This window comes from Panulirus ornatus, chromosome 14, assembly GCF_036320965.1.
Source record: "Panulirus ornatus isolate Po-2019 chromosome 14, ASM3632096v1, whole genome shotgun sequence".
Lineage (NCBI taxonomy): Eukaryota > Metazoa > Arthropoda > Malacostraca > Decapoda > Palinuridae > Panulirus > Panulirus ornatus.
The window spans coordinates 3,042,291-3,068,847 of NC_092237.1; the positions used below are offsets into that span (position 1 = coordinate 3,042,291).

Below are 26,557 nucleotides of genomic sequence, written 5' to 3' on the forward strand. Positions count from 1 at the left end.
TGGCACCAGTTAGTTCCTTCAGTGGCCTCAACACTGGTTCTTCTCCATCGGTGCCATACTCCCCGGTTCGACCCCCAGAGGTAGAGGGTGATGTTTAACCTTCATACTGTTAAGTAGTTTATAAGTAACTTATCCTTACACTTTATGCCAAACCCATTCACATGTCTTCTTTTAAGCCTCTAGTCCTTGGACCTCTTTTTTTTTTACCGCTTTGCCTCAGATGTTTTTTCAAGTTGACCCTCAGCTTGACCCTGCGGTCCTCCTGCCTCAGGTGCGGCTGCGACGAGTGCGTGACGTCCCGCCTGGAGGACTCACTGCGGCACAGTAGGAGTCGTATCAACGCCTACAGGGCTCTGGCCTCCCCGTCCCTGATCGCTCTCTCCTCGAAGGACCCCATCCTCACCGCTTTCGAGCTGTCCTGGGAACTCCGGAGACTGTCTTTCATGGAACACGAGTTTCGCAGTGAATACCAGGTGAGTGGGGCGAGTACCAGGTGAGTGGGGCGAGTACAGGGGAAGTGTATGAGTACCGGGTGGTGGGAGATAGAGTTAGATGAGTTCGACGAAGGCAAGGAGATGGGGAGAATAACTGTTAGTGAGGAATCAGCGACCAGGGATGATTGGCTAGGGCAAGTGGTGAGAGACCTGGGCGAGTACCAGGTAAATTGAACATGCCAGGCAGGAGAACCAGGTGACTGGATGTTAGTGAGGCCAGTACCAGGTGGGTGAATGTTGATATAGACGATCATCAGGCCCGTTGGACGAGGAGCTTACCTCGTGAATAGAACAGGTACCAGGTGTAAAGGACGTGGTCCTCCTCTTTTATGAGACAGACATGAGGCTAGTAACAGTTGCAGGAGTTTAGTGTTTACTAATGAAATATTTCTGTTTCGTGTCTTGTCCATTTATGTTGCTTACTCTTGTGGATTTAATATTTTGTCGAACCTCCCTAGTCTTATCGAACCTCTCCCGATCTTAATGAACCTCTCCCGATCATATTGTACGTCTCCCGATCATATTGTACTTCTTCCGATCATATTGTACTTCTCCCGATCATATCGAACCTCTCCCGATCATATTGTACTTCTCCCGATCATGTCGAACCTCTCCCGATCATATTGTACTTCTCCCGATCATATCGAACCTCTCCCGATCATATTGTACTTCTCCCGATCATATCGAACCTCTCCCGATCATATTGTACTTCTCCCGATCATATCGAACCTCTCCCGATCATATTGTACTTCTCCCGATTATGTCGAACCCTCTCGACGTAGCACTGTCTATACGAAAGACTGAGTTCGCCGTACTTACAGTATGGAATTTCTTTGAAAGTCGCTAAGCTGTTCAACATCCTTTCAAGGTCATGTAGGATTGCTAGGACAGGACAGCAAGGTTGAGTATTTTGATCCTTAAAGAAGAGTAAACTTCTAAAGAAGATGGGATTTGTACGAGAAATTAAAGTTAGATTATTCACTTGTCAAGATGTGATCCGTCATTATGTGTAGTCCAGACTCACTGCAAATTGAAGAAACCTTCTGGAGAAGCAGCGATCACAGTATAAACACCAGAGCTTGCATTATAAGCACCAGGACTCACAATATAAGTATCAGAGCATAAAGTACATCCATCATAGAAACACAAGGGCTCACATTATAAATACCAGAGCTCCTAGTACAAACATCATGGTTCACAGTACATGCACCAAGGCTCACAGTATGAGTACCGGAGCTCACAGTATACATTCACATTATTGTGAGTCTTTCTTTTCTGCGGGCATTGTGTCCCTCGTCCTTGACGAGCTGGGCCCTGAATATTTCAGTGGTGCCAGCACCGCTGGAGAGGTGAAGGGATTCCTCCCTGGAGCGGTCATCCAGATCGTCTTAAAGGGAATTAAAGTTAGGTTTAGTGGGATCAGCCCCTTCACCCAGGCAACACTTAGCGGACCCCAGCCAGCCTCGCTGCAGCCGACCACCACATGTTTACCCTGAGCTTCGTATGACCCGAATGATGGTCTGCTGTAGGATACATCACCTGATGTCTGATGTCCCCATACTGATGTACAGGGACGCTGCTGCCGTCACACGCAACGTCATCTTGCTAGGCGTATCTTGAAGGCTGTTGCTGTGACCTTTTCAGACCATCACTGACCAGGGAAAATGTGGTTTCCGATAAGGTCAGGCGGGGGGGGGGGGGCGAGAGTGGCAACGTATCTCTCAAAATGTTGCAGACTGAAAACTCAACAGTTTTCTGTAATGAGGGAAAATGAACGTAACTTCGGCACTTATAAAACGCACGTCTGCAGGTGGTAAAGTGTCCAGAATTTATATATATTTTCCAAATTAATTGTGTCTGGTTTTGATTGTATAAAGTTCTCCAGCGGCTCCTCTTCCTCGTTAAAACTTCCGTCCAACACCAAACTAGAGGAAGGGATCTGAATTTTTCTCTCACACATGATTCTCACTTATCAGAGTTAGGTTCCTATGAGCCAGATTGATGTGGGGGGCTAGGTTCTCCCCAGCCCCAACCTTTGGTGTGGGGGGCTAGGTTCTCCCCAGCCCCAACCTCTGGTGTAGGGGAGCTAGGTTCTCCCCAGCCCCAACCTCTGGTGTAGGGGAGCTAGGTTCACCCCAGCCCCAACCTCTGGTTTGAGGATTTCACAACAGCTAAAAGTAGACTGAAAGACCTCGTGTCATCTCGTTTCCACCTGTTTGTAACATCTCATATATATATATATATATATATATATATATATATATATATATATATATATATATATATATATATATATATATATATATATATATATATATATACATATATATATATATATATATATATATATATATATATATATATATATATATATATATATATATATATATATATACAGTTATAGATAGAGAGATTGTATCTGACAGACAGACAGACAGAATGTTGACCACCTTCCCTGACAGTGACTGGCAGACTGTGAGGCTGACCTCTCCCTCATTCCCAACCTACTCGCCCAATCACCTCCTCTTATCTTTATCACCTCACCTCCCTACATCTCCACCCCTTTCCATGTTCCCCTCTCCCCAGAAACAGACATGGTTCTCTTGCCAGTCCTGTGGAATTCCGTCATGCTCAGAACTGTCCTCTTCACTTCTTTGCCCAAACAGTCACGCCTTCAGCATTGTAGGGTGTACTTCCCCTGGCTGCTCTCGCTCGTCAGAGGCAAAGAGAAGCATTAACAGTGGAAGCAACTTGTCCCTCAAGTTGTGAGCGTATAGATAAGTAGTAGTGATGCAGTGTCTGCTGGCTGCACGGTACGGCCACTGCTCAAGCCTAAGGTGACGAGCCTTGAATCCCTGGACGCCATCCTTACTCTTCATTACCCCCAGCCTTCCCGAAGGATGAGATTATTCATCGTCCTTCCCAGTACAGGAAACCCCTTAAGGATGAGCTATCCCATCCTTCCCATTATTGGAACCCCCTCAAGGATGAGCTAACCCATGTTACCCATGACATAAACCCCACAGAGACGAGCTAACCCCATCATGCAAGACCTAACCTATCCCTCCTCCTCCTGCAGGAACTTCGGAAGCAGTGTCAGGACTTTGCGACGGCGCTGCTGGACCACACCCGCTCCTCCTACGAGTTGGAGGTCCTGCTCAACCACGACCCGACGGGACCCCCTCACGAGCACGGCGAGAGGATGCACCTGAGCCGCCTGAAGCTGGCCATCAAGCTTAAGCAGAAGAAGGTACAGTATGGCAACTCTGGCTCTCGTGCCACACCGGGGTAGGTTAGGGGGTGGGGGAGAATCTGTGAGAGGTTACGTGTTCTCAATGAACTGTTTCATAGACTGCGCTCTCTCTCTCTCTCTCTCTCTCTCTCTCTCTCTCTCTCTCTCTCTCTCTCTCTCTCTCTCTCTCTCTCTCTCTCTCTCTCTCTCTCTCTCTCTCTCTCTCTCTCTCTCATAAACTTTGAGCTGATGTAAACACAAGATCACCAAATTTCTATCCTGCCAGAACATAAAATGTCTCCCAGTGGGATTTCAGAGTATAAAACCCTAAGTGCCCGGCGTATGGCCAGCCGGGTCTGCCTCAGTGTTCACTGTTACACAAGTACAACTAAGACAACGTTCTCTGGCTTGCTGCGACACCAGGTCATCCCCGACACCACTAAACCAGCGTTATAATCCTTCCTTGTGGACACAGGAACAAGGCCTCTGTGTGTGTATGTGTGTGTGTGTGTGTGTGTGTGTGTGTGTATGTCTGTGTGTGTGTGTGTGTGTGTGTTCATCATATCATTAAAGATGGACTTTGTCATGTCGTATGATCACATTAAGGAAAAAAAAAATATGATAGAGATGGTTGAACGAGGCCTTCCCATTCATTGGTCGCTCCCCATCACTCGAACTCTTCATCAACCGGTCATGAGCCTAGTCTTTGGAACTGCCCAGTACAGGTCGTGAGGGAACAACCGCCCCCCCCCCCTTCCTCCAGGGGTCGTCTGCTGCTGCTAATGGTCTTCCCCATTACACCCATTATCCCTCATTCACATGCAGGTGCACTGCTTGTCCTAGTCTGGATGTTTGTGTGTTGAGGCGGAGCAAGTGTGACGCGGGTATGATATGGTTTAATTAGGGGACACTTGTTCTATGTTGTCGGGGGGGGGGGGGGGTATGGCGGGTTGGGAGATGTTGTTCTCCCTCACATCATGTGTTGTCAGGCATATTCCGACTCACATTAAGTGTTAGCATGGTTGTCACGCTTCAGTCATGTGTTGGCAGGGTTGTCCTACCTTACATTAAGTGCTCGCAGGGTTGATCCTGCCTTACATCACGTGTTGGCAGGGTTTATCCTGCCGTACATTATGTGTTGGTAGGGTTGTCCTGCCTTTCATCATGTGTTGGTAGGGTTGTCCTGCCTTACATCGTGTGTTGGTAGGTTTGTCCTGCCTTACATCATGTGTTGGTAGGGTTGTCCTGCCTTTCATCATGTGTTGGCAGGGTTTCCTGCCTTACATCGTGTGTTGGCAGGGTTGTCCTGCCTTACATCTTGTGTTGGCAGGGTTGTCCTGCCTTACATCTTGTGTTGGCAGGGTTGTCCTGCCTTACATCATGTGTAGGCAGGGTTGTCTTGCCTTACATCATGTGTTGACAGGGTTGTCCTGCCTTACGTCATGTGTTGATAGGGGTTTTCCTGCCTTTCATCATGTGTTAGCAGGGTTGTCCCGCCTTACATCATGTGTTGGCAGGGTTGTCCTGCCTTACATCATGTGTTGGTAGGGTTGTCCTGCCTTTCATCATGTGTTGGCAGGGTTGTCCTGCTTACATCGTGTGTTGGCAGGATTGTCCTGCCTTACATCATGTGTTGGCAGGGTTGTCCTGCCTTACATCATGTGTTGACAGGGTTGTCCTGCCTTACATCATGTGTTGGTAGGGTTGTCCTGCCTTTCATCATGTGTTGGCAGGGTTGTCCTGCCTTACATCATGTGTTGGCAGGGTTGTCCTGCCTTACATCATGTGTTGGCAGGGTTGTTACGTTTCACACAAAGTTAGTGTTGTCAGTCTCGCCAGACACCATTCCGAATCTGCCGTTGTTGACATATGTCACCGTAAGGCTGTTGCCAAATATAACATTGCTCCACTAATCTTACAAATTCCTCTATATATACGTATAACAACTTCCTAACAATCCATAACCACCTTCTCTTACGTCTATATTTTTCTTATGTTTCTCTTAATGCAATTTTGTCTTAATGTTTTTGATTTCTTTCTATCTAAAACGTTTTGATTTTTCGTGTATATATGATTTTCTATCTTATCAATCTCAGATCTTGCACATTACTATCATACTATATACATACATAGTACGTACCTAACTCCTGATCCATCTATAGTCTTTTACCTCCTCGTGTATCTATGGCTCAATATGAACTCCCTTCACGGAATACTGTTCTAACTTCGTCAGTTAACTATTTTCTATAATTTCCTGAGAGATAGAAATTTCCACAATTCCTTCCATCAATTATGTCGTGAGTGTCGACCCGGGAACTGGTTTGTAACCTGTCATTATTCTTTGTCTCCATCACCACCATTCTTTGTCTGCATCGCCACCATTCTTTGTCTGTATCTTCATCATTCTTTGTCTCCATCACCACCATTCTTTGTCTGCATCGGCACCATTCTTTGTTTGTATCTTCATCATTCTTTGTCTCCATCACCACCATTCTCTGTCTGCATCGGCACCATTCTTTGTCTCCATCACCACCATTCTTTGTCTGTATCTTCATCATTCCTTGTCTCCATCACCACCATTCTTTGTCTCCATCACCACCATTCTTTGTCTGCATCGCCACCATTCTTTGTTTGCATCTCCACCATTCTTTGTCTCCATCACCACCATTCTTTGTGTCCATCACCACCATTCTTTATCTCCATCATCACCATTCTGTCTCCATCACCACCATTTTTTGTCTGCATCTCCATCATTCTTTGTCTTCATCACCACCATTCTTTGTCTGCATCTCCATCATTCTTTGTCTCCATCACCACCATTCTTTGTCTCCATCATTATTATTCATTGTCTGCATCTCCACCATTCTTTGTCCCCATCACCACCCCTGGTTTATCACCCGTGATTCATCAACCCTGGTTTATCACATGTTCTCCCCTTTTCCCGATAGTTTGAGGTTCCACCCTCATTTGCCTCTCTTTATCTATCATTATCGCCCTTTATCTTTTTCCTCAAATTTCTCTCTCCCCTTTTCTACCTATATTTATTACACTTTTTCTTTGGCCCCTTCAGCTGAGAATTCAACTCCTGTCAGACCTATGTCATTTATGTCATCCCTGCTCTCAAATGTTTTCTTCCCATGTGGATAGATCACCCCGTGTTCTACAGTATTTACTCTCCAAGTTTATCAGCTCACCCTGTGTCTCACCCAACAGTTTGTGGCTCACCCCAACGTGCAGCAGCTACTGGCCTCCATCTGGTACGAGGGTCTGCCGGGCTTCCGCCGGAAGAACATGGCTCTGCAGGCACTGGAGATCGTCAAGATTGGCCTCCTGTTCCCCATCTTCTCCATCGTATACACCTTAGCGCCCCATACCTCCTTCGGCCAGACTATGAGGAAACCATTCATCAAGTTCATCTGTCATTCAGCTTCCTACCTCACCTTCCTCTGTGAGTCGAATCCCTTGCCTCCTCTTCCTCTGTATGTTGAATCCCTTGCCAGAACTTCCTCTGTGAATCGAATCCTTGCCTCACCATGTTTATAGTCACTTTCACCTGGTTAATAATCATCTTCACCATGTATTGGTTATTTTCATCAGGTTAAGTCACATGTCATATCAACACAGTTTTTTCATCAGTTAACAAAAGGACTCCCAGGTAAGAGTGATATCATTAACAGTCACACCTATCCCCAGGTCTGCTGATCCTGGCATCACAGCGGATTGAGACTGTTATTGTTGACTGGTTTGGTGCCACGCCCACTCTGAAGAAGTGGGTGGCGACTGACGTCACAACCCGTAGGGGTGCCCCACCCAGTCTGGTAGAGTGGCTCATACTGGCCTGGGTTTTTGGTGAGTTGTTTGGCATCTTATGTAGTGGACATGACGTAAAGGGTGAATACGGAGGGTTATGTATGATAAAAGGATTGTGTATGGGTCATCATAGGTAAGGGGCCTTGATGACAAGTGCATGTATAGGTGTTATATGTTGGGGGTCTCGATAGGAGAGGTGTTAAGGGGTTGTGGAGAGAGTCATGTAGGGGGTATATTGTATGGGCTAGACAGAGGTGTCTAATGTAAGGGGTCGGCAGGAAGTGTCATATGAAGGGGGTATAATGTGAGGGGTTATGCAGTGATGTCATTGTAAGGTACTTTGGTGACAGGGGTGTGTAGTGATATCAGAAATAAGGGGTGATGATTTAAAGGGTATGTAGTTAACATGATGTAAGGGTAGCATATGTAGACAGACAAACAGGTCACAGAGACAGGTCAGAGAATGACTTTTAAAAATGTTACCCAACTAATGTTTCCCTCACCTTGCCCTACCCCAGCTACCCCTCATCCATGCCCTAGCTTAACCCTTCTAACACCCTTGGCTGCCCTCAGGGCTGATATGGTCAGAGATCAAGCAGCTGTGGGATGTAGGGCTGCGGGAGTATGTAGCAGACATGTGGAATGTCATCGACTTCATCACTAATGCCCTATATGTGGCCACCATAGCCCTCAGGATCGTCGCCTACTACCAGGTCAGTCCCTAGGACCAGATATTCCCTTCTCCTGGTCACAGTGTCCCTCTATGTGACCACTCACCAGGTCAATGTCCAGGGCCAGATGTCCCATCCCCAGGCCACAGGGAACTTCTACGTTGCTTCTTAGCAAGTCAATTTCCAGGACTAGGTTGTTCCTTCCCCAGGTTATACTGGCTTAGGTGGCCATAGCACAGCAGTCCCCACCACTGTCTGCCTATCCTAGGGGTAACAGTGGCATAAACAACCATATATACATAACCATGTGACCAGGTCACTCTGAAAACAGGTCCCTTTGAGACTACAATCTTCTCTAAAACCAGGTCCCCTCTGAAACTAGGTCCTTCTTAGATCAGGTTCCTTTGTGACTAGGTACCACCCTCCAGGGTAGGTCTCTCCATAGATACCAGTAGTGTGCAGGATCATGTTAGTTTAAACAAAAAAGCAACTACTAAAGCTCAGACCTTATTTTCTGGGATGGGGGAGAGGTTCCTCTCTCTCTTTCTCTCTCTCTGTACCTCAGCTGGGATCAAATTACTCTCATCTTTGCCCCAGCTGGGATCACACAACTCTTATCTGTCCTACAGCTATGATCAAATTACTCATTGTGTCACCTAGGATCAGATGGGTTATCTGTACCACAGCTGAGATCAAATGACAAGGTGGGATTGAGTGACATATGTGCTACAGCTGGATCAAATCACACATATCACTGTCTTAGCTGGGATAAAATCACTCTTATCTGTGCTGCAGCTGGAAACAAATGACTCACATTTGTTCCACAGCTGGAAGCAAATAACTGTTATCTGTGCTGCAGCTGGATTTTTTTAATGTTGAAGGCTCCAGTCACAGACAAAGGTCCACATCAAGGCTAGGCCTTCATTGAAATGTAGAGAGAATTATGAAACAAAAAAAGACAAGGTAAAGATTTAAGAATTTTGGAGAAAGTGAAAATGACTCTTCATCTCTGCTGCAGAGGGGATGAAATCACTCTTGTTTGTGCCACAGCTAGGAACAAATGACTCTTACCTGTTCTGCAACTGGGATCAGATTACCCATATCTGTGCACAGCTTGGATCAAGTTACTTTTATCTGTGTTGCAGCTTGGATTAATTGATTCTTGTCTATGCCACAGTTAAGATCAAATAATTTGATTTGCTTCAACTGTGATCAAATTGGCTTTAGTCTGTGCTTCCATTGGAATTGAATGGCCTTTAATCTCACAATCATACCACTTGTTCTATGTAAGAATTCAAAACAAACATATTTTCAAGTCAATTTCTTTTTATAATTACACTTAATTCAATTTTGGTCTTAATCCCTCATTTTCATTATTTTCTTCACTTCATTAAATCTTTATTCTTTTCCATGCTGGAATTAATGACCCTCATAATTAACTGTTTATTTCTCAATTGGTTGTGTTTAAAGCCTTTTACCCTCATGTATATGATGTATTTGTGCCTCATCCAGTCCATCTAGTTTCATATGGACCATCTGACATCATGTGGGCCATCTGATACCTCATGATCCATCCTGTGTCACATCATCCATTTAACATCACGTGGTCCATCTGATAACTCATGATCCATCTGATACCACATCATCCATTTAACATCTCTTGGTCAACTTGATTTCACTTAATTATTTGCTGTGATCATTTAGTTCATCTAATGTCACTTGGTCCATCTGCTGTCACTCAGTCCATGTAATGTCATTTGGTCCCTTTTTTATGTCACAGCAACCATCTGATGTTACTCAATTCTGTTCTCATGAACATTGATCCCCTTAATGTACCAGTGTACCTAAGAAACAAAAACTCATGTCTATAGTTTCTCCTCTTAGAAATTATTTTAACAAGAGAGCATCAGGATGACATAAGAGGATGTAAACTTCTCTTTAGAGTCCTCATATAGAAATTGATTACTTCTGCACAGAATGTACATATGTGCTAGATAAAGATAAAAGTAAAGAACTCACTACTATATAAATTGGTGGTGAGACAAGCTGGATCACAGTGTGTCTGTCACCAAGTCTGAGGGATATACAACTTTGTTTCTTATGTTAGCTAACATAGATGATCCCCTTGAAGCCATGGTGAGGACCTCGTCTGACCTCTGATGATGTATGACATTCTGCCCATTGTCCTTAGACAGAAAGTACACCACTGTTTTTTTCAGTGCATCTCCAGTTCCATCAGTCAGTCAGTGAAATTCATTTATTCATTGTGGCCAAGCAAACTGTCAACAGTGATCCAGCTACTGGAACCTCCCATTTGTTGACAGTCCTACCATCATGAGATCTAAAGACCAATTGATTCATTCTTCAGCAGTGTGGAATGAAAGATCTCTTTGATTTACAAATATACTAAACCAACTCTAGCATACATCACCCATCCCCCACCACCACCCCCACCAAGCTCATTGCCCTTCTTTGAGACCATATCAGGAATCTGAAGATTGCAACGATTTCCCTCTTGCCTCCCAACTGATATTTCTCAATTTGTGCCACATTCCACATGGGAGAAGAGTAGACAAGTTCTTGTCTTCCTTACTCAAGAACAGCAGCTACAACAAGATATTCCCAGTCATGATCCTCATGAATGTCACAAATCTTCACATTTCTTGTGAAGAGAAGGCCTCTGAGTCACAGACTTCCGTAGTTGCAAACTGGTTTAATGTTCTTAGATCACAGGATGCATTCAGAATCAAGTATGGAAAACTACTGCGCAAAGCATGTGATTTAATCTGGATACCAGTGGGCATCTTGAGGAAGCATCACCCACGTTTCTAGGAAGAGTAGGAGAAAAGCTATGGATAAACATAGACTCATAGGCAAATGGCCTCAGAGAGCAGCAAGCATATACCCTCGGAGCTGTACTGTACCTACTTATGATGTGCTCTGAACTCAAATTATCAGATATGGTGTATACATGCACACACACATACACATATACTAAATTCAGTACATCACATACATTGGCGAGTACTTCGTCTAACTTCATCGTGAGCCCTGAAGGGTCCCTTGTTTACCAACAGAGCCAGCCTTCTACAGCAGGAGCACAGACGACCCGTGACACCAGACTGGACGAGGACCTCTTGATCAGACTGGACCACACTGAAGCAAGTATATCCCCTCTCTCACACTCTCTCTCTCTCCCTCTCTCTCTCTCTCCACCACCTCTCCCTCCCTCCCTTACCTCAAGAATCTCCTTCAGTGCATCAGTATCTCCAACAATAGTGGCTGTGATTAACCCCCAGTTGAAATCCACACTCTCGTTAGGAGAGCTGTCCCTGTAGAGCTTCTTAGACAAGTAAAACTTTACTGACAGTGTGAGCTTCCTGCACCGAGTCGTCTCTCCATCCCTTCATCGACAGGAATTTGTAGACACACTTGAATCTCTCCTTACTACATTTGATTTTGAAAGTCTTTTAACTTCACTAACCAAGTAGACATTCATAAGGGAATGATATGATATGGTAAAGCAAGAAGAGGCTTGTCCTGAGAGGGGCATCCTCCATGGGAGGCATGCACCATAAAAGGTATATATATCAGAAGAGGCATGCACCAAGAGAAGTATGCACCAAGACTGGCATTAGTTAAAGGAAGGATACAGTGAAAGAGATGTACACAAAAGGAGCTATGCATCAAGGAAGGTGTGTGCCTGACAAGGTATCCTTCATGGGAGGTGTGCACCAACACAGATGTGTTCCAAGGAAGGCATACACCGAAACAGACACATTGCAGAACAGTTCTTCACCAGGACAGTTGTATGCCAAGGAAGAAGTGCATCAAGAAAGACTTAGACCAAGAGAGACTAACAAATCTATATCAAATTACATCACTCCTGATCATTTCAGGAAGCCACAAGCCACACACATTTACCAGAGTTTATATTGGACCTAGGAAATAACCTTGATCCAGCAAGCATCCCACAACGAGGTTTTATATCCATTATCAAGTATGGAGGGCTGCCGGTTGCAAGAGAGTATTAGAGACGTAGAACGCAGGATACAGCCAGACATGCACACTTAAAGAAAGCATTATATCAGATGATAACCCCACAGACCCAAGTGGGGTTACTATCATCATTGAGCACACAGTACAACCCTTCAGTATGACAGTACAATCCTTGAACATGATGCCATTATGATTCTTGGATATGATTGTCATCATACCCAAGGGGTCATATCATCATGCTTAAGGATTATAGTATTGTGCTCAGTGGTTGTACCATCATACTCAAGGATTGCAGCTTCCTGCTTAAGGCTAATACCATTGTCATCAAGGATCATAACTTTATGCATAATGGTTGTACCATGGTGCTCAAAGTTCATACCATCATACTTGAGGACCATAACCTTTTGCTCAGGAGTTTTCCATTATGCTCAAGGATCATATCATCATGCTCAGGAGTCATACTATCATGCTTAGGGATTATTATATCATACTCATGGGTTGTGCTATCATGCTAAGGGATTTTAATTTCACACTTAGGGATCCTACCATCATGCCCGAGAGGTTAATTGAGCTTGAGACCTGACCTTCAATGCCAATGCACATAAATACAGAGACTTGCACTTACTACATAAGTGTATATGGAAACTTCCACTTAACACACAAGTGCATACATAGACTTCCACATACCAGACAAGCATATATAGAGACTTACATCTACTGCACAGTTGTATACATAGACTTCCACATACCACATAAATGTATACACAGACTTTCACTTACCATACATGTGTATACACAGTCTTCCAAACATTATATAAGTGTATCCATATACCATACAAGTGTATACACAGACTTCCAGAACTAGAATGTGTTCTTCAAGTTTGGTCATTTCAGTTAAAAAAGCACAAAGAACTAATAGAGAAAATTCAGAGGAAGATAGCAAAGATGGTACCAAAATTAAGAAACTTGAATTACAGTAAGAGATTAAGAGGACATAAATTTTCCCAGAAGAGTAAGGGGTGACTTTACACAACCTTTTCAGTTTTTTATCAGTTTGATAATCTCATTAGTGAACAGTTCTCTGAAAGATACAAAGATAGGACAACCACAGGATATTATATGAAATTAAGCAAGAAACTGGTTAGAAAAAAAAATTTAAGAAGAATTTCTATAGTGTATGAATATTGGATGAATTGAATGCAAGATGATAAAATTGTGAAATACTGACATCATGCAAAAGTTGAGTAAGTTGTATGATAATATAGAAAGTTCAAGAGATTGGGCCTTCCAAGTATAGAATACATTCCTCATAGTGAACAATTAGGTAATAATTGTGCACACACATGAATGTCAGGTATGTATGTGTGTGTATACATAAAGTAATGGCAAAGTATATGTACAAGGTTAAGAGATAGGCCAGTATGAGTGCTTAACTCTACTCGAAACACACATATAGCAATAAGAGATTGTAATCACTCATTACACTACAGCTCCTGATAGGTACCAGTTTATCAACCACCTTTAAAGGGGAAGATGAAGAGCTGAGTTAGCTGTAAACTGATTACCTTGTCTTCATCTCACACACAGGTCAGGACAGTTGTGGGTTGCAATGCTAACCCTTCACCGTAGAAGATGAATTTCAAAGTCTGAGAACAGAATTTTTACAAAGGATTTAACATGGTTTATTTTGAAGGAGTTGATAGATGGGTTACAGCTGCTAAAGATGGAATAAGAATATGAAAAAGGAGTGGTACTAGGAGAGGGCTTCTGAAATAGAATGAAAAAGACCTATATACTCAGGAAACAAAGAAAACATCATAATTGCTCTAGAAGGGTTTTGAGGAAGGCAAATTGTATCTTAACCTGTGTCAGAATTGCATTAAAGTGAATGGACTAAATGCCTACAGTGATAGTAAGGACAAATTTTACACCTAAGTTGAAGTGTGCATCATCAGTTTGGTCTTTTCACTAAAAGAAAATTTAGAGTTCCTTTGAGAGGGTTCAGGGACATGCATGAAAATGATATGAGAATTAATGGTGATGAGTTTTAAGAAGAACAAGGAAGTCATTGGCCTGCTCACACTAGAGAAAAGGAAGACATTAGGAAACATATAACCATCTTTAACTTCATCAAGAACCATAATTATTTTAATGCTAATCATTTCTGAGAAGCATAGAGGTACAAAAATGGTGTTAGATTAAGCAAATGTAGATATGAAGAATATACCAAATGTTATAGCAAGAGAGCAGGTTCAGCAAATGAGAAATGAGTGATCCCAACACTTACAGTGTGTTTTGAAAACAGGCACTGCCAAAATGTGAGGCTATTGAGTCCTGTGAGTGTAGACTTCCTTTGCCATTTATACAAATTCATATTCTCACAAAGAAAAATGCTTGTGGTCATTTCAGAAAAAAAGAATCGTTGAAAAGACAAAATTCACCCTAACTTGTTGATAAGGAGAGGTAACATCTTTCACATGGGGCATAAAACTTCCCATCTTAACCATACTCTGCTCACTTTTTTTGGCAGGTTCAGAGGGAGATCAGAGAAAACCTAGAAACTGACAAGCTTCCTCGACAGAACTGGGACACCTGGGATCCAATGCTTATTGCAGAGGGGCTTTTTGCTGCTGCCAACATCTTTAGGTAAGACATCTTTGATAGGTATTGATGAAAAGTCATACAGGAATTCAGATTCATGATGTACAGCATAATGTTCCTGTAAGAGATTGTCTTAATATGAGCACATTAACACAAACAGTATTATATAGAAAGTTTTGTTTGGGTATGTATGTGTGAATCATCTTACCCTTAAACTTGAGCCCTGGAGTGATAATTCATTTTAAGACCAATAAGATACCAGAGAATGTTTTTTTTTTTTTTTTCTGTCTCCCGCGTTTGCGAGGTAGCGCAAGGAAACAGACGAAAGAAATGGCCCAACCCACCCCCATACACATGTATATACATACGTCCACACACGCAAATATACATACCTACACAGCTTTCCATGGTTTACCCCAGACGCTTCACATGCCTTGATTCAATCCACTGACAGCACGTCAACCCCGGTATACCACATCGCTCCAATTCACTCTATTCCTTGCCCTCCTTTCACCCTCCTGCATGTTCAGGCCCCGATCACACAAAATCTTTTTCACTCCATCTTTCCACCTCCAATTTGGTCTCCCTCTTCTCCTCGTTCCCTCCACCTCCAACACATATATCCTCTTGGTCAATCTTTCCTCACTCATTCTCTCAATGTGACCAAACCATTTCAAAACACCCTCTTCTGCTCTCTCAACCACGCTCTTTTTATTTCCACACATCTCTCTTACCCTTACGTTACTTACTCGATCAAACCACCTCACACCACACATTGTCCTCAAACATCTCATTTCCAGCACATCCATCCTCCTGCGCACAACTCTATCCATAGTCCACGCCTCGCAACCATACAACATTGTTGGAACCACTATTCCTTCAAACATACCCATTTTTGCTCTCCGAGATAATGTTCTCGACTTCCACACATTCTTCAAGGCTCCCAGAATTTTCGCCCCCTCCCCCACCCTATGATCCACTTCCGCTTCCATGGTTCCATCCGCTGCCAGATCCACTCCCAGATATCTAAAACAATTCACTTCCTCCAGTTTTTCTCCATTCAAACTCACCTCCCAATTGACTTGACCCTCAACCCTACTGTACCTAATAACCTTGCTCTTATTCACATTTACTCTTTAACTTTCTTCTTTCACACACTTTACCAAACTCAGTCACCAGCTTCTGCAGTTTCTCACATGAATCAGCCACCAGCGCTGTATCATCAGCGAACAACAACTGACTCACTTCCCAAGCTCTCTCATCCCCAACAGACTTCATACTTGCCCCTCTTTCCAAAACTCTTGCATTCACCTCCCTAACAACCCCATCCATAAACAAATTAAACAACCATGGAGACATCACACACCCCTGCCGCAAACCTACATTCACTGAGAACCAATCACTTTCCTCTCTTCCTACACGTACACATGCCTTACATCCTCGATAAAAACTTTTCACTGCTTCTAACAACTTGCCTCCCTCACCATATATTCTTAATACCTTCCACAGAGCATCTCTATCAACTCTATCATATGCCTTCTCCAGATCCATAAATGCTACATACAAATCCATTTGCTTTTCTAAGTATTTCTCGCATACATTCTTCAAAGCAAACACCTGATCCACACATCCTCAACCACTTCTGAAACCACACTGCTCTTCCCCAATCTGATGCTCTGTACATGCCTTCACCCTCTCAATCAATACCCTCCCATATAATTTGCCAGGAATACTCAACAAACTTATACCTCTGTAATTTGAGCACTCACTCTTATCCCCTTTGCCTTTGTACAATGGCACTATGCACGCATTCTGCCAATGCTCAGGCACCTCACCATGAGTCATACATACATTAAATAACCTTACCAACCAGTCAACAATACAGTCACCCCCTTTTTTAATAAATTCCACTGCAATACCATCCAAACCTGCTGCCTTGCCGGCTTTCATCTTCCGCAAAGCTTTTACTACCTCTTCTCTGTTTACATATCAGAATGTTACTGGAAGAGTTTTCCTTGTCTTGTGAACTATAGATTTTGATTTTCATATGTCTAGTTAGATTTCAGATGTGATAAATGGAAGAAATTTCCTTGTTAACAACTGTTACATGCTTCAGATTTTTATGAAAAAATTATAGATCATCGGAGTTATGATATTAATGAAAAGCTCATCTTTGTAATTATGCAGATATTAAGGAAATACCTATCCCTGATGATTGTTTTTGCTTTATTCAAGTTTTGAATGAAAGGTCATTTTATGTATCCTTAAGACTACAAATCCTTTAAGAGAGAGAGAGAGAGAGAGAGTGAGAGATGAATAATTTCTTTTTCCCTAAAAGTCCCCATAAATCAGTGATACTGTAGGAGCATTTGACCTTATCTTGAAAATTTAGAAATTTAGACATGAGATTCCTGTCAACCAATGCTGCTCTTGAGCAACTATCTCTAGCCTAGCAGGCACTGAAAATATGTAAAGAACAAATAACAAACCAATTTTCAAAGCAGAAAACGAATTATGATAAACTTTTAATATTCTGTTCATTTGTACAAATAATGTTACTGTATTAGAATATCAATAATTAGATGTATATAGACATATATATTCTTGATTTTTCAAGAGTTGCAGAGCAAACAGTTGGTACATTTTTTAAAATATCAAACCTTTGGTGAGCCCATCTTGAGGAGCAAGTCATTATTAACCCTTTAATTGCTGTTTCTGATCACTCCTTTACATGTGATTCCCCTACAACCTTACCCTTGTCAACCCTACATATCCTCACTAGTTTTAGAAACATTAACCATTAAGAATAAATCCATTCATTGTCCTCTTAAATTAGTATCTGAAGAATGTGATATTGTCCACAGTTCACTGAAGCTGGTGTACATCTTCAGTGTGAATCCATACCTGGGTCCTCTGCAGGTGTCTCTCTCGAGGATGGTGGTGGACATCCTGAAGTTCATCTTCCTCTACCTCCTTACCCTCTTTGCATTCTCTTGTGGTAAGAAATACAAGGGAAGAGCTAGTAATTCACAGTGAATATATATAGTGCTTGGATAGGTGAGCATTACATGGGGAAGAATCATTAGTGTACAAAAAGGGTGATTAGTATTTGGAAAAGATGAGTATTACATGGGAATAGTGACTATGTAGTGCTTGGTAAAGGTAAGTAGTAGTGCATGTAAAGGCAAGCATTAACTTTGGTAATGTCAGTGATGCACGGAAAAATAGAGTAATAGACAAGAATGAGATGTGCATAAGAAAATGAGTAGTGGACAAGAAAGATGATTAACATGGGAGAGTAGAGTAGTAGAAAGGAAAGATGAGTAATGAATGGGAAATGAGTAGAATAAAAATATGAGTAGTATGTGGGGAAAGTTGTGGCATGAGAAGTAAGGATGAAAAGCAAATTAGAAAGGATATATAATTTTTGGATTTCTAGCTAATATATCCTGTTCTTTCTCCTTTACATTATTTTTCTAATACCTTGTTTAGGGGAGGGATAGGAAGGGATTAAACAGGAATGATCCTATTGTGAAATAGAAGATTATTATTGAGTCTAAAGATGTATGTTGTAGGTTTTACTGAAGTGTTCATGTGTGTGTTTGCTGGATGTATGTTTTGATGCCTAGATGTTTTGGGGCCTGGATGTGGATAGGGAGCTGTGGTTTCAGTGCATTACACACGACAGCTAGAGACTGAATGTGAACGAATATATATATACACCCCCAGCAGACTGGTGTGTATGTAGTGATGTGTTTGATTAGGAAGGAAGTTTATTCTCCTGTTAGAATTGTTCAATGTGGGTATTGTTGGATGATTGGAGCCTTTCTTGGGGCTTTGAATCTCCATAAGAACCAAGTTTTTTCTATTTTAGCACTGTAATTTATGTCTCTGTTGACCCCTGGTTTTAGCTATATTTTAGTGCTGCTTTCTTTGACTATGTACCTGTTGGCTTTATCATAAATCTTTGTTATTATTCTTTAGTATTTTCAGGTTTGTAGGGATATTTTCATTTGTGACTGATCATAGAACCTTAATACATATCTTATGTAGCTTTATTATGAATGAATTGAAAGCAAGATGTATTGGTATCAGTGAATAGGTCAATATCAGAAGAATAATTGTCTGCTTCAAGAGTAATTTTCACCTCTTCAGTAGGTATCTGAATCTGGTACCAACCAAAGAGGCAAAAATTACACCTGGAACAGGTTATGAAATGTCTAGGGTAAATCATGGAAAGGTCTGTGGGGCCTGGATGTAGACAGGGAATTATGGTTTCAATGCATTACACATCACAGCTAGAGAACGAGTGAGTGGATCTGGCCTTTTTTCATCTTTTTTCTGGCACTACCTTGCTGATGCAGGGATGGCAATATAGAGTTATGAAGAATGAGTTTTTTTAAGTAAGCATCATCATGGGTTATGTGTGACAAGGAGAGATTGTATGTTTGAGGACAAAATGCCAGCAGTCTACATGTGGGTGAGGCAGAAATAAAAGACAGCTACCTGAGTCAGAGGAGTGCAGCATGACAATACTGAAGTGCTGGCTCACTGTGCAGCCATCGCTAACCCTCTCGATACCCAGCTGGTAGTACTGGCAATATACCTCCCTGGCCAGTGGCTGCTTACCAGCTACTACCTACTTCATTTGCATTTGTGAACCTTTAATTAAGTGGAGACTCTTTTGCTGTAGCCATCACCTTGATGGGGGTTCTCAGAGGGAAGAGGCATCAGAGATATAGATAGGTATATAGATTAATTCAAAGAAAGAGAATGGACAAGGTTTTTCTTGATTTTCTTAAGTTATTTAAAAGATTAAGCAACAGGATTTTGCTAAAGAAAATATTAAGTAGAAAACAGATCAAAGTCATTAACCAACACAAAATTCAGTGCAGTAGCAAATAGAACCATTGCCAATGAAGATGCTTTGTTGGAAAACCCATGAGGAGGAACATAACCTCAGTTTCCCTTCTAATGGTGATAACTGACATCGACAGAAAGTACTATATAGTCAGCTTCTTTGAAAATAACAAAAAGATAGGATCAAAAGGCAACAAAAAAGAGATGCAACAATACTTAGATTCAGTCTAAAAATAGATAAAAGTATATGATTGAAACTTATTGAAGCAAGTTTGAGCAAACAAGTCATGGAACAACTAAAAATACATTAATTACACCACACAAAGTCCCAACGTGGAATGTGATTGAAAATGAAACAAGTATTTAAAATCAAAAATTCACCACAAATGGGAAACTAGAATTCAAGAGCATATTGATAAGGTAACATTATCGAGCCAAATAATGAGTGGTATGACAATGAAAAGATTCCCTACAAGAAACAAAACTAATGATGAACATATTCACCATGTGCATAAGATGCAATATTGCAAAATGCTGTTTTCTATAGTAATCAACCAAACAGGCAGAAATAAACAAGTTAGAGGAAATTCTAAAATGTCTCACAATCAAAACTGAGGAAGTGGAACATGAACTGTCATGAGGTATTGAAAAACTCAAACTTTACAGCCTAGAAAGATATGTAACAATCAGTGAATGGCAACAATTGAAGAGACAAAGTTCAATGTACTGGGTCTAAAAGTTTCTTTACAAGAAAGAAATAGAGTTGCTAATTGGGCAGTAAAACCTGAGAACATTCCAAAAAGATACGAAACAAAACTATACTAGAGTCTAAAACATGAAATGATAAGACTTTTTAGTGCACTACTAAGAGAAATTACAATTAGAAACATGCCTGGGACAAATGAAAAAAATTGCATTAGATAGATGATTGAAAACATTCCAGAAGACATCAGGACCAACAGTTATATTACATGTCTGCTAGCAAAGAAAAACATTATCAGCCAAGTAATACATGCTAAGAAGCAGCACTGTAGTTCACTAGTTATGGAGATTCTATTTCTGTGGCCACACCCTTGAGGGAGTTCCAGAAAGGAACAGGCATCAGAGAAATAGATAGATAAATAGACAGAATTACTACTATTAGCAAAATTTCATTACGAGAAATTATGGAGGGGGGTTTAATCTCTCTTCATTGTTGTACACAAGCCTTACCTCATAGTAAAATTTCAGAGGTGTTCATCAGTAATCACTTACCCCATCCCTCTTCCTTCCCTGCTTCCTCCCTCTCTTTCCCAGTCTAACCATTCATCACACATATCTCCCTCCTCCAGGAATGAACCAGCTTCTGTGGTTTTATGCTGACTTAGAGAAGCAGACATGTATTGAGGAAGGCACCAAGGGAGATGAAAATGACAAAAACACAACTGACATGCCTGGTGCAGAGGACATCAAACCCAACGTTGATTCCTGTATTGTTTGGCGAAGGTTCTCCAAGTAAGTTTACAGTAGCTCTGGCTATAATTCTGGTATGATAATGATGGAAATGTAGATTATTGGTGAAGGTTCTCCAAGTAAGTTTAACAGTAGCTCTGGCTTTAATTCCTTTATGTTAATGATGGAAATGTAGAAAACGTACCTGTAATGGTGGTTAATTTTGCAGTAGTAGTAATGTTAGTGTTAATGGTATATGCAGGGTTAGTTTCAGATCTCATCAATGTAATAGTTGTTTAAGAGGAGTGGGGTAGGGTCCTGAAATAATCCGTAAAAGAAGTAGCAAAAAAAAATTTTGGTAGGTCCAAAGGATGAAGGGTTTGATCAGAAAAATAATAGAATATATATATAAAAAAGCATAAAAGAAATATATCTTTTTTTATTTATTTATTATACTTTGTCGCTGTCTCTTGCGTTAGCGAGGTAGCGCAAGGAAACAGACAAAATAATGGCCCAACCCACCCACATACACATGTATATATATATATACACGTCCACACATACACATATACATACCTATACATCTCAACATATACATATATATACACACACAGACATATACATATATACACATGTACATAATTCATACTTGCTGCCCTTATTCATTTCCGTCGCCACCCTGCCACACATGAAATGACAACCCCCTCCCCCCCGCATGTGTGCGAGATAGCACTAGGAAAAGACAACAAAGGCCACATTCGTTCACACTCTGTCTCTAGCTGTCATGTATAATGCACTGAAACCATTGCTCCCTTTCCACATCCAGGCCCTCACAAAACTTTCCAATATTTACCTCAGATGCTCCACATTCCCTGGCTCAATCCATTGACAGCATGGCGACCCCATTTATACTATATATATTTATTTATTTTATTTTGCTTTGTCGCTGTCTCCCGCGTTTGCGAGGTAGCGCAAGGAAACAGACGAAAGAAATGGCCCAACCCACCCCCATACACAATGTATATACATACATGTCCACACACGCAAATATACATACCTATGCATCTCAATGTACACATATATATATACACACACAGACATATACATATATACCCATGCACACAATTCACACTGTCTGCCATCCCCCTCCCCCCTCATGTGTGCAAGGTAGCACTAGGGAAAGACAACAAAGGCCCCATTCGTTCACACTCAGTCTCTAGCTGTCATGCAATAATGCCCGAAACCACAGCTCCCTTTCCACATCCATGCCCCACACAACTTTCCATGGTTTACCCCAGACGCTTCACATGCCCTGATTCAATCCACTGACAGCACGTCAACCCCGGTATACCACATCAATCCAATTCACTCTATTCCTTGCCCTCCTTTCACCCTCCTGCATGTTCAGGCCCCGATCACACAATGTCTTTTTCACTCCATCTTTCCACCTCCAATTTGGTCTCCCACTTCTCCTCGTTCCCTCCACCTCTGACACATATATCCTCTTTGTCAATCTTTCCTCACTCATTCTCTCCATGTGACCAAACCATTTCAAAACACCCTCTTCTGCTCTCTCAACCACGCTCTTTTTATTTCCACACATCTCTCTTACCCTTACATTACTTACTCGATCAAACCACCTCACACCACACATTGTCCTCAAACATCTCATTTCCAGCACATCCACCCACCTGCACACAACTCTATCCATAGCCAACGCCTCGCAACCATACAACATTGTTGGAACCACTATTCCTTCAAACATACCCATTTTTGCTTTCCGAGATAATGTTCTCGACTTCCACACATTCTTCAAGGCTCCCAGGATTTTCGCCCCATCCCCCACCCTATGATTCACTTCTGCTTCCATGGTTCCATCCACTGCCAGATCCACTCCTAGATATCTAAAACACTTTACTTCCTCCAGTTTTGCTCCATTCAAACTTACCTCCCAATTGACTTGACCCTCAACCCCACTGTACCTAATAACCTTGCTCTTATTCACATTTACTCTTAACTTTCTTCTTTCACACACTTTACCAAACTCAGTCACCAGCTTCTGCAGTTTCTCACATGAATCGGCCACCAGCGCTGTATCCACCAGCGCTGTATCATCAGCGAACAACAACTGACTCACTTCCCAAGCTCTCTCATCCACAACAGACTTCATACTTGCCCCTCTTTCCAAAACTTTTGCATTCACCTCCCTAACAACCCCATCCATAAACAAATTAAACAACCATGGAGACATCACACACCCCTGCCGCAAACCTACATTCACTGAGAACCAATCACTTTCCTCTCTTCCTACACGTACACATGCCTTACATCCTTGATAAAAACTTTTCACTGATTCTAACAACTTGCCTCCCACACTATATATTCTTAATACCTTCCACAGAGCATCTCTATCAACTCTATCATATGCCTTCTCCAGATCCATAAATGCTACATACAAATCCATTTGCTTTTCTAAGTATTTCTCACATACATTCTTCAAAGCAAACACCTGATCCACACATCCTCTACCACTTCTGAAACTACACTGCTCTTCCCCAATCTGATGCTCTGTACATGCCTTCACCCTCTCAATCAATACCCTCCCATATAATTTACCAGGAATACTCAACAGACTTATACCTCTGTAATTTGAGCACTCACTCTTATCCCCTTTGCCTTTGTACAATGGCACTATGCACGCATTCCGCCAATGCTCAGGCACCTCACCGTGAGTCATACATACATTAAATAACCTTACCAACCAGTCAGTGATACAGTCACCCCCTTTTTTAATAAATTCCACTGCAATACCATCCAAACCTGCTGCCTTGCCGGCTTTCATCTTCCGCAAAGCTTTTACTACCTCTTCTCTGTTTACCAAATCATTTTCCCTAACCCTCTCACTTTGCACACCACCTCGACCAAAACACCCTATATCTGCCACTTTATCATCAAACACATTCAACAAACCTTCAAAATACTCACTCCATCTCCTTCTCACATCACCACTACTTGTTATCACCTCCCCATTTGCGCCCTTCACTGAAGTTCCCATTTGCTCCCTTGTCTTACGCACTTTATTGACCTCCTTCCAGAACATCTTTTTATTCTCCCTAAAATTTAATGATACTCTCTCACCCCAACTCTCATTTGCCCTCTTTTTCACCTCTTGCACCTTTCTCTTGACCTCTTGTCTCATTCTCGTATACATCTCCCACTCAATTGCATTTTTTCCCTGCAAAAATCGTCCAAATGCCTATATATATACATCTTTCTTTCTTTCAAACTATTCGCCATTTCCCGCGTTAGCGAGGTAGCGTTAAGAACAGAGGACTGGGCCTTGGAGGGAATATCCTCACCTGGCCCCCTTCTCTGTTCCTTGTTTTGGAAAATTAAAAAGAAAACGAGAGGGGAAGATTTCCAGCCCCCCGCTCCCTCCCCTTTTAGTCGCCCTCTACGACACGCAGGGAATACGTGGGAAGTATTCTTTCTCCCCTATCCCCTATATATATATATATATATATATATATATATATATATATATATATATATATATATATATTTATTTATTTATTTTGCTTTGTCGCTGTCTCCCGCGTTAGCAAGGTAGCGCAAGGAAACAGACGAAAGAATGGCCCAACCCACCCACATACACATGTATATACATACACGTCCACACACGCAAAATATACATACCTATACATCTCAATGTATACATATATATACACACACAGACATATACATTTATACACATGTACATAATTCATACTATCTGCCTTTATTTGTTCCCACTGCCACCTCGCCACACATGCAATAACAACCCCCTCCCCCCCATGTGTGCGAGGTAGCGCTAGGAAAAGACAACAAAGGCCACATTCGTTCACACTCAGTCTCTAGCTGTCATGTAATAATGCACCAAAACCACAGCTCCCTTTCCACATCCAGGCCCCACAGAACTTTCCAGGGTTTACCCCAGACGCTTCATATGCCCTGATTCAATCCATTAACAGCACGTCAGCCCCAGTATACCACATCGTTCCAATTCACTCTATTCCTTGCACGCCTTTCACCCTCCTGCATGTTCAGGCCCCGATCACTCAAAATCTTTTTCACTCCATCTTTCCACCTCCAATTTGGTCTCCCACTTCTCCTCGTTCCCTCCACCTCTGACACATATATCCTCTTTGTCAATCTTTCCTCACTCATTCTCTCCATGTGACCAAACCATTTCAAAACACCCTCTTCTGCTCTCTCAACCACACTCTTTTTATTTCGACACATCTCTCTTACCTTTACATTACTCACTCGATCAAACCACCTCACACCACATATTGTCCTCAAACATCTCATTTCTAGCACATCCATCCTCCTGCGCACAACTCTATCCATCGCCCACGCCTCGCAACCATACAACATTGTTGGAACCACTATTCCTTCAAACATAGCCATTTTTGCTTTCCAAGATAATGTTCTCGGCTTCCAAACATTCTTCAAGGCTCCCAGAATTTTCACCTCCTCCCCCACCCTATGATCCACTTCCGCTTCCATGGTTCCATCCGCTGCCAGATCCACTCCCAGATATCTAAAACACTTTACTTCCTCCAGTTTTTCTCCATTCAAACTTACCTCCCAATTGACTTGACCCTCAACCCTACTGTACCTAATAACCTTGCTCTTATTCACATTTACTCTCAACTTTCTTCTTTCACACACTTTACCAAACTCAGTCACCAGCTTCTGCAGTTTCTATCATGAATCAGCCTCCAGCGCTGTATCATCAGCGAACAACAACTGACTCACTTCCCAAGCTCTCTCATCCACAACAGACTGCATACTTGCCCCTCTTTCCAAAACTCTTGCATTCACCTCCCTAACAACCCCATCCATAAACAAATTAAACAACCATGGAGACATCACACACCCTTGCCGCAAACCTACATTCACTGAGAACCAATCACTTTCCTCTCTCCCTACACGTACACATGCCTTACATCCTCGATAAAAACTTTTCACTGCTTCTAACAACTTGCCTCCCACACCATATATTCTTAATACTTTCCACAGAGCATCTCTATCAACTCTATCATATGCCTTCTCCAGATCCATAAATGCTACATACAAATCCATTTGCTTTTCTAAGTATTTCTCACATACATTCTTCAAAGCAAACACCTGATCCACACATCCTTTACCACTTCTGAAACCACACTGCTCTTCCCCAATCTGATGCTCTGGACATGCCATCACCCTCTCAATCAATACCCTCCCATATAATTTCTCAGGAATACTCAACAAACTTATACCTCTGTAATTTGAGCACTCACTCTTATCCCCTTTGCCTTTGTACAATGGCACTATGCAAGCATTCCGCCAATGCTCAGGCACCTCACCATGAATCATACATACATTAAATAACCTTACCAACCACTCAACAATACAGTCACCCCCTTTTTTAATAA

At 42.0% G+C, this 26,557-nt stretch overlaps 1 protein-coding gene across 1 annotated transcript in view; it reads left to right on the forward strand.

Annotated features, from left to right (window-relative positions):
- Positions 1-26,557, forward strand: part of LOC139753163 (transient receptor potential-gamma protein-like) — a 479,099-nt gene that overhangs the window by 348,543 nt on the left and 103,999 nt on the right. The window contains exons 7-14 of the mRNA XM_071669339.1: positions 272-473; positions 3,574-3,744; positions 6,940-7,174; positions 7,420-7,575; positions 8,110-8,249; positions 14,737-14,852; positions 17,672-17,805; positions 20,999-21,161. Of these exons, the coding sequence (XP_071525440.1) occupies positions 272-473; positions 3,574-3,744; positions 6,940-7,174; positions 7,420-7,575; positions 8,110-8,249; positions 14,737-14,852; positions 17,672-17,805; positions 20,999-21,161 (1,317 nt within the window). The remainder of the gene's footprint in view (positions 1-271; positions 474-3,573; positions 3,745-6,939; positions 7,175-7,419; positions 7,576-8,109; positions 8,250-14,736; positions 14,853-17,671; positions 17,806-20,998; positions 21,162-26,557) is intronic.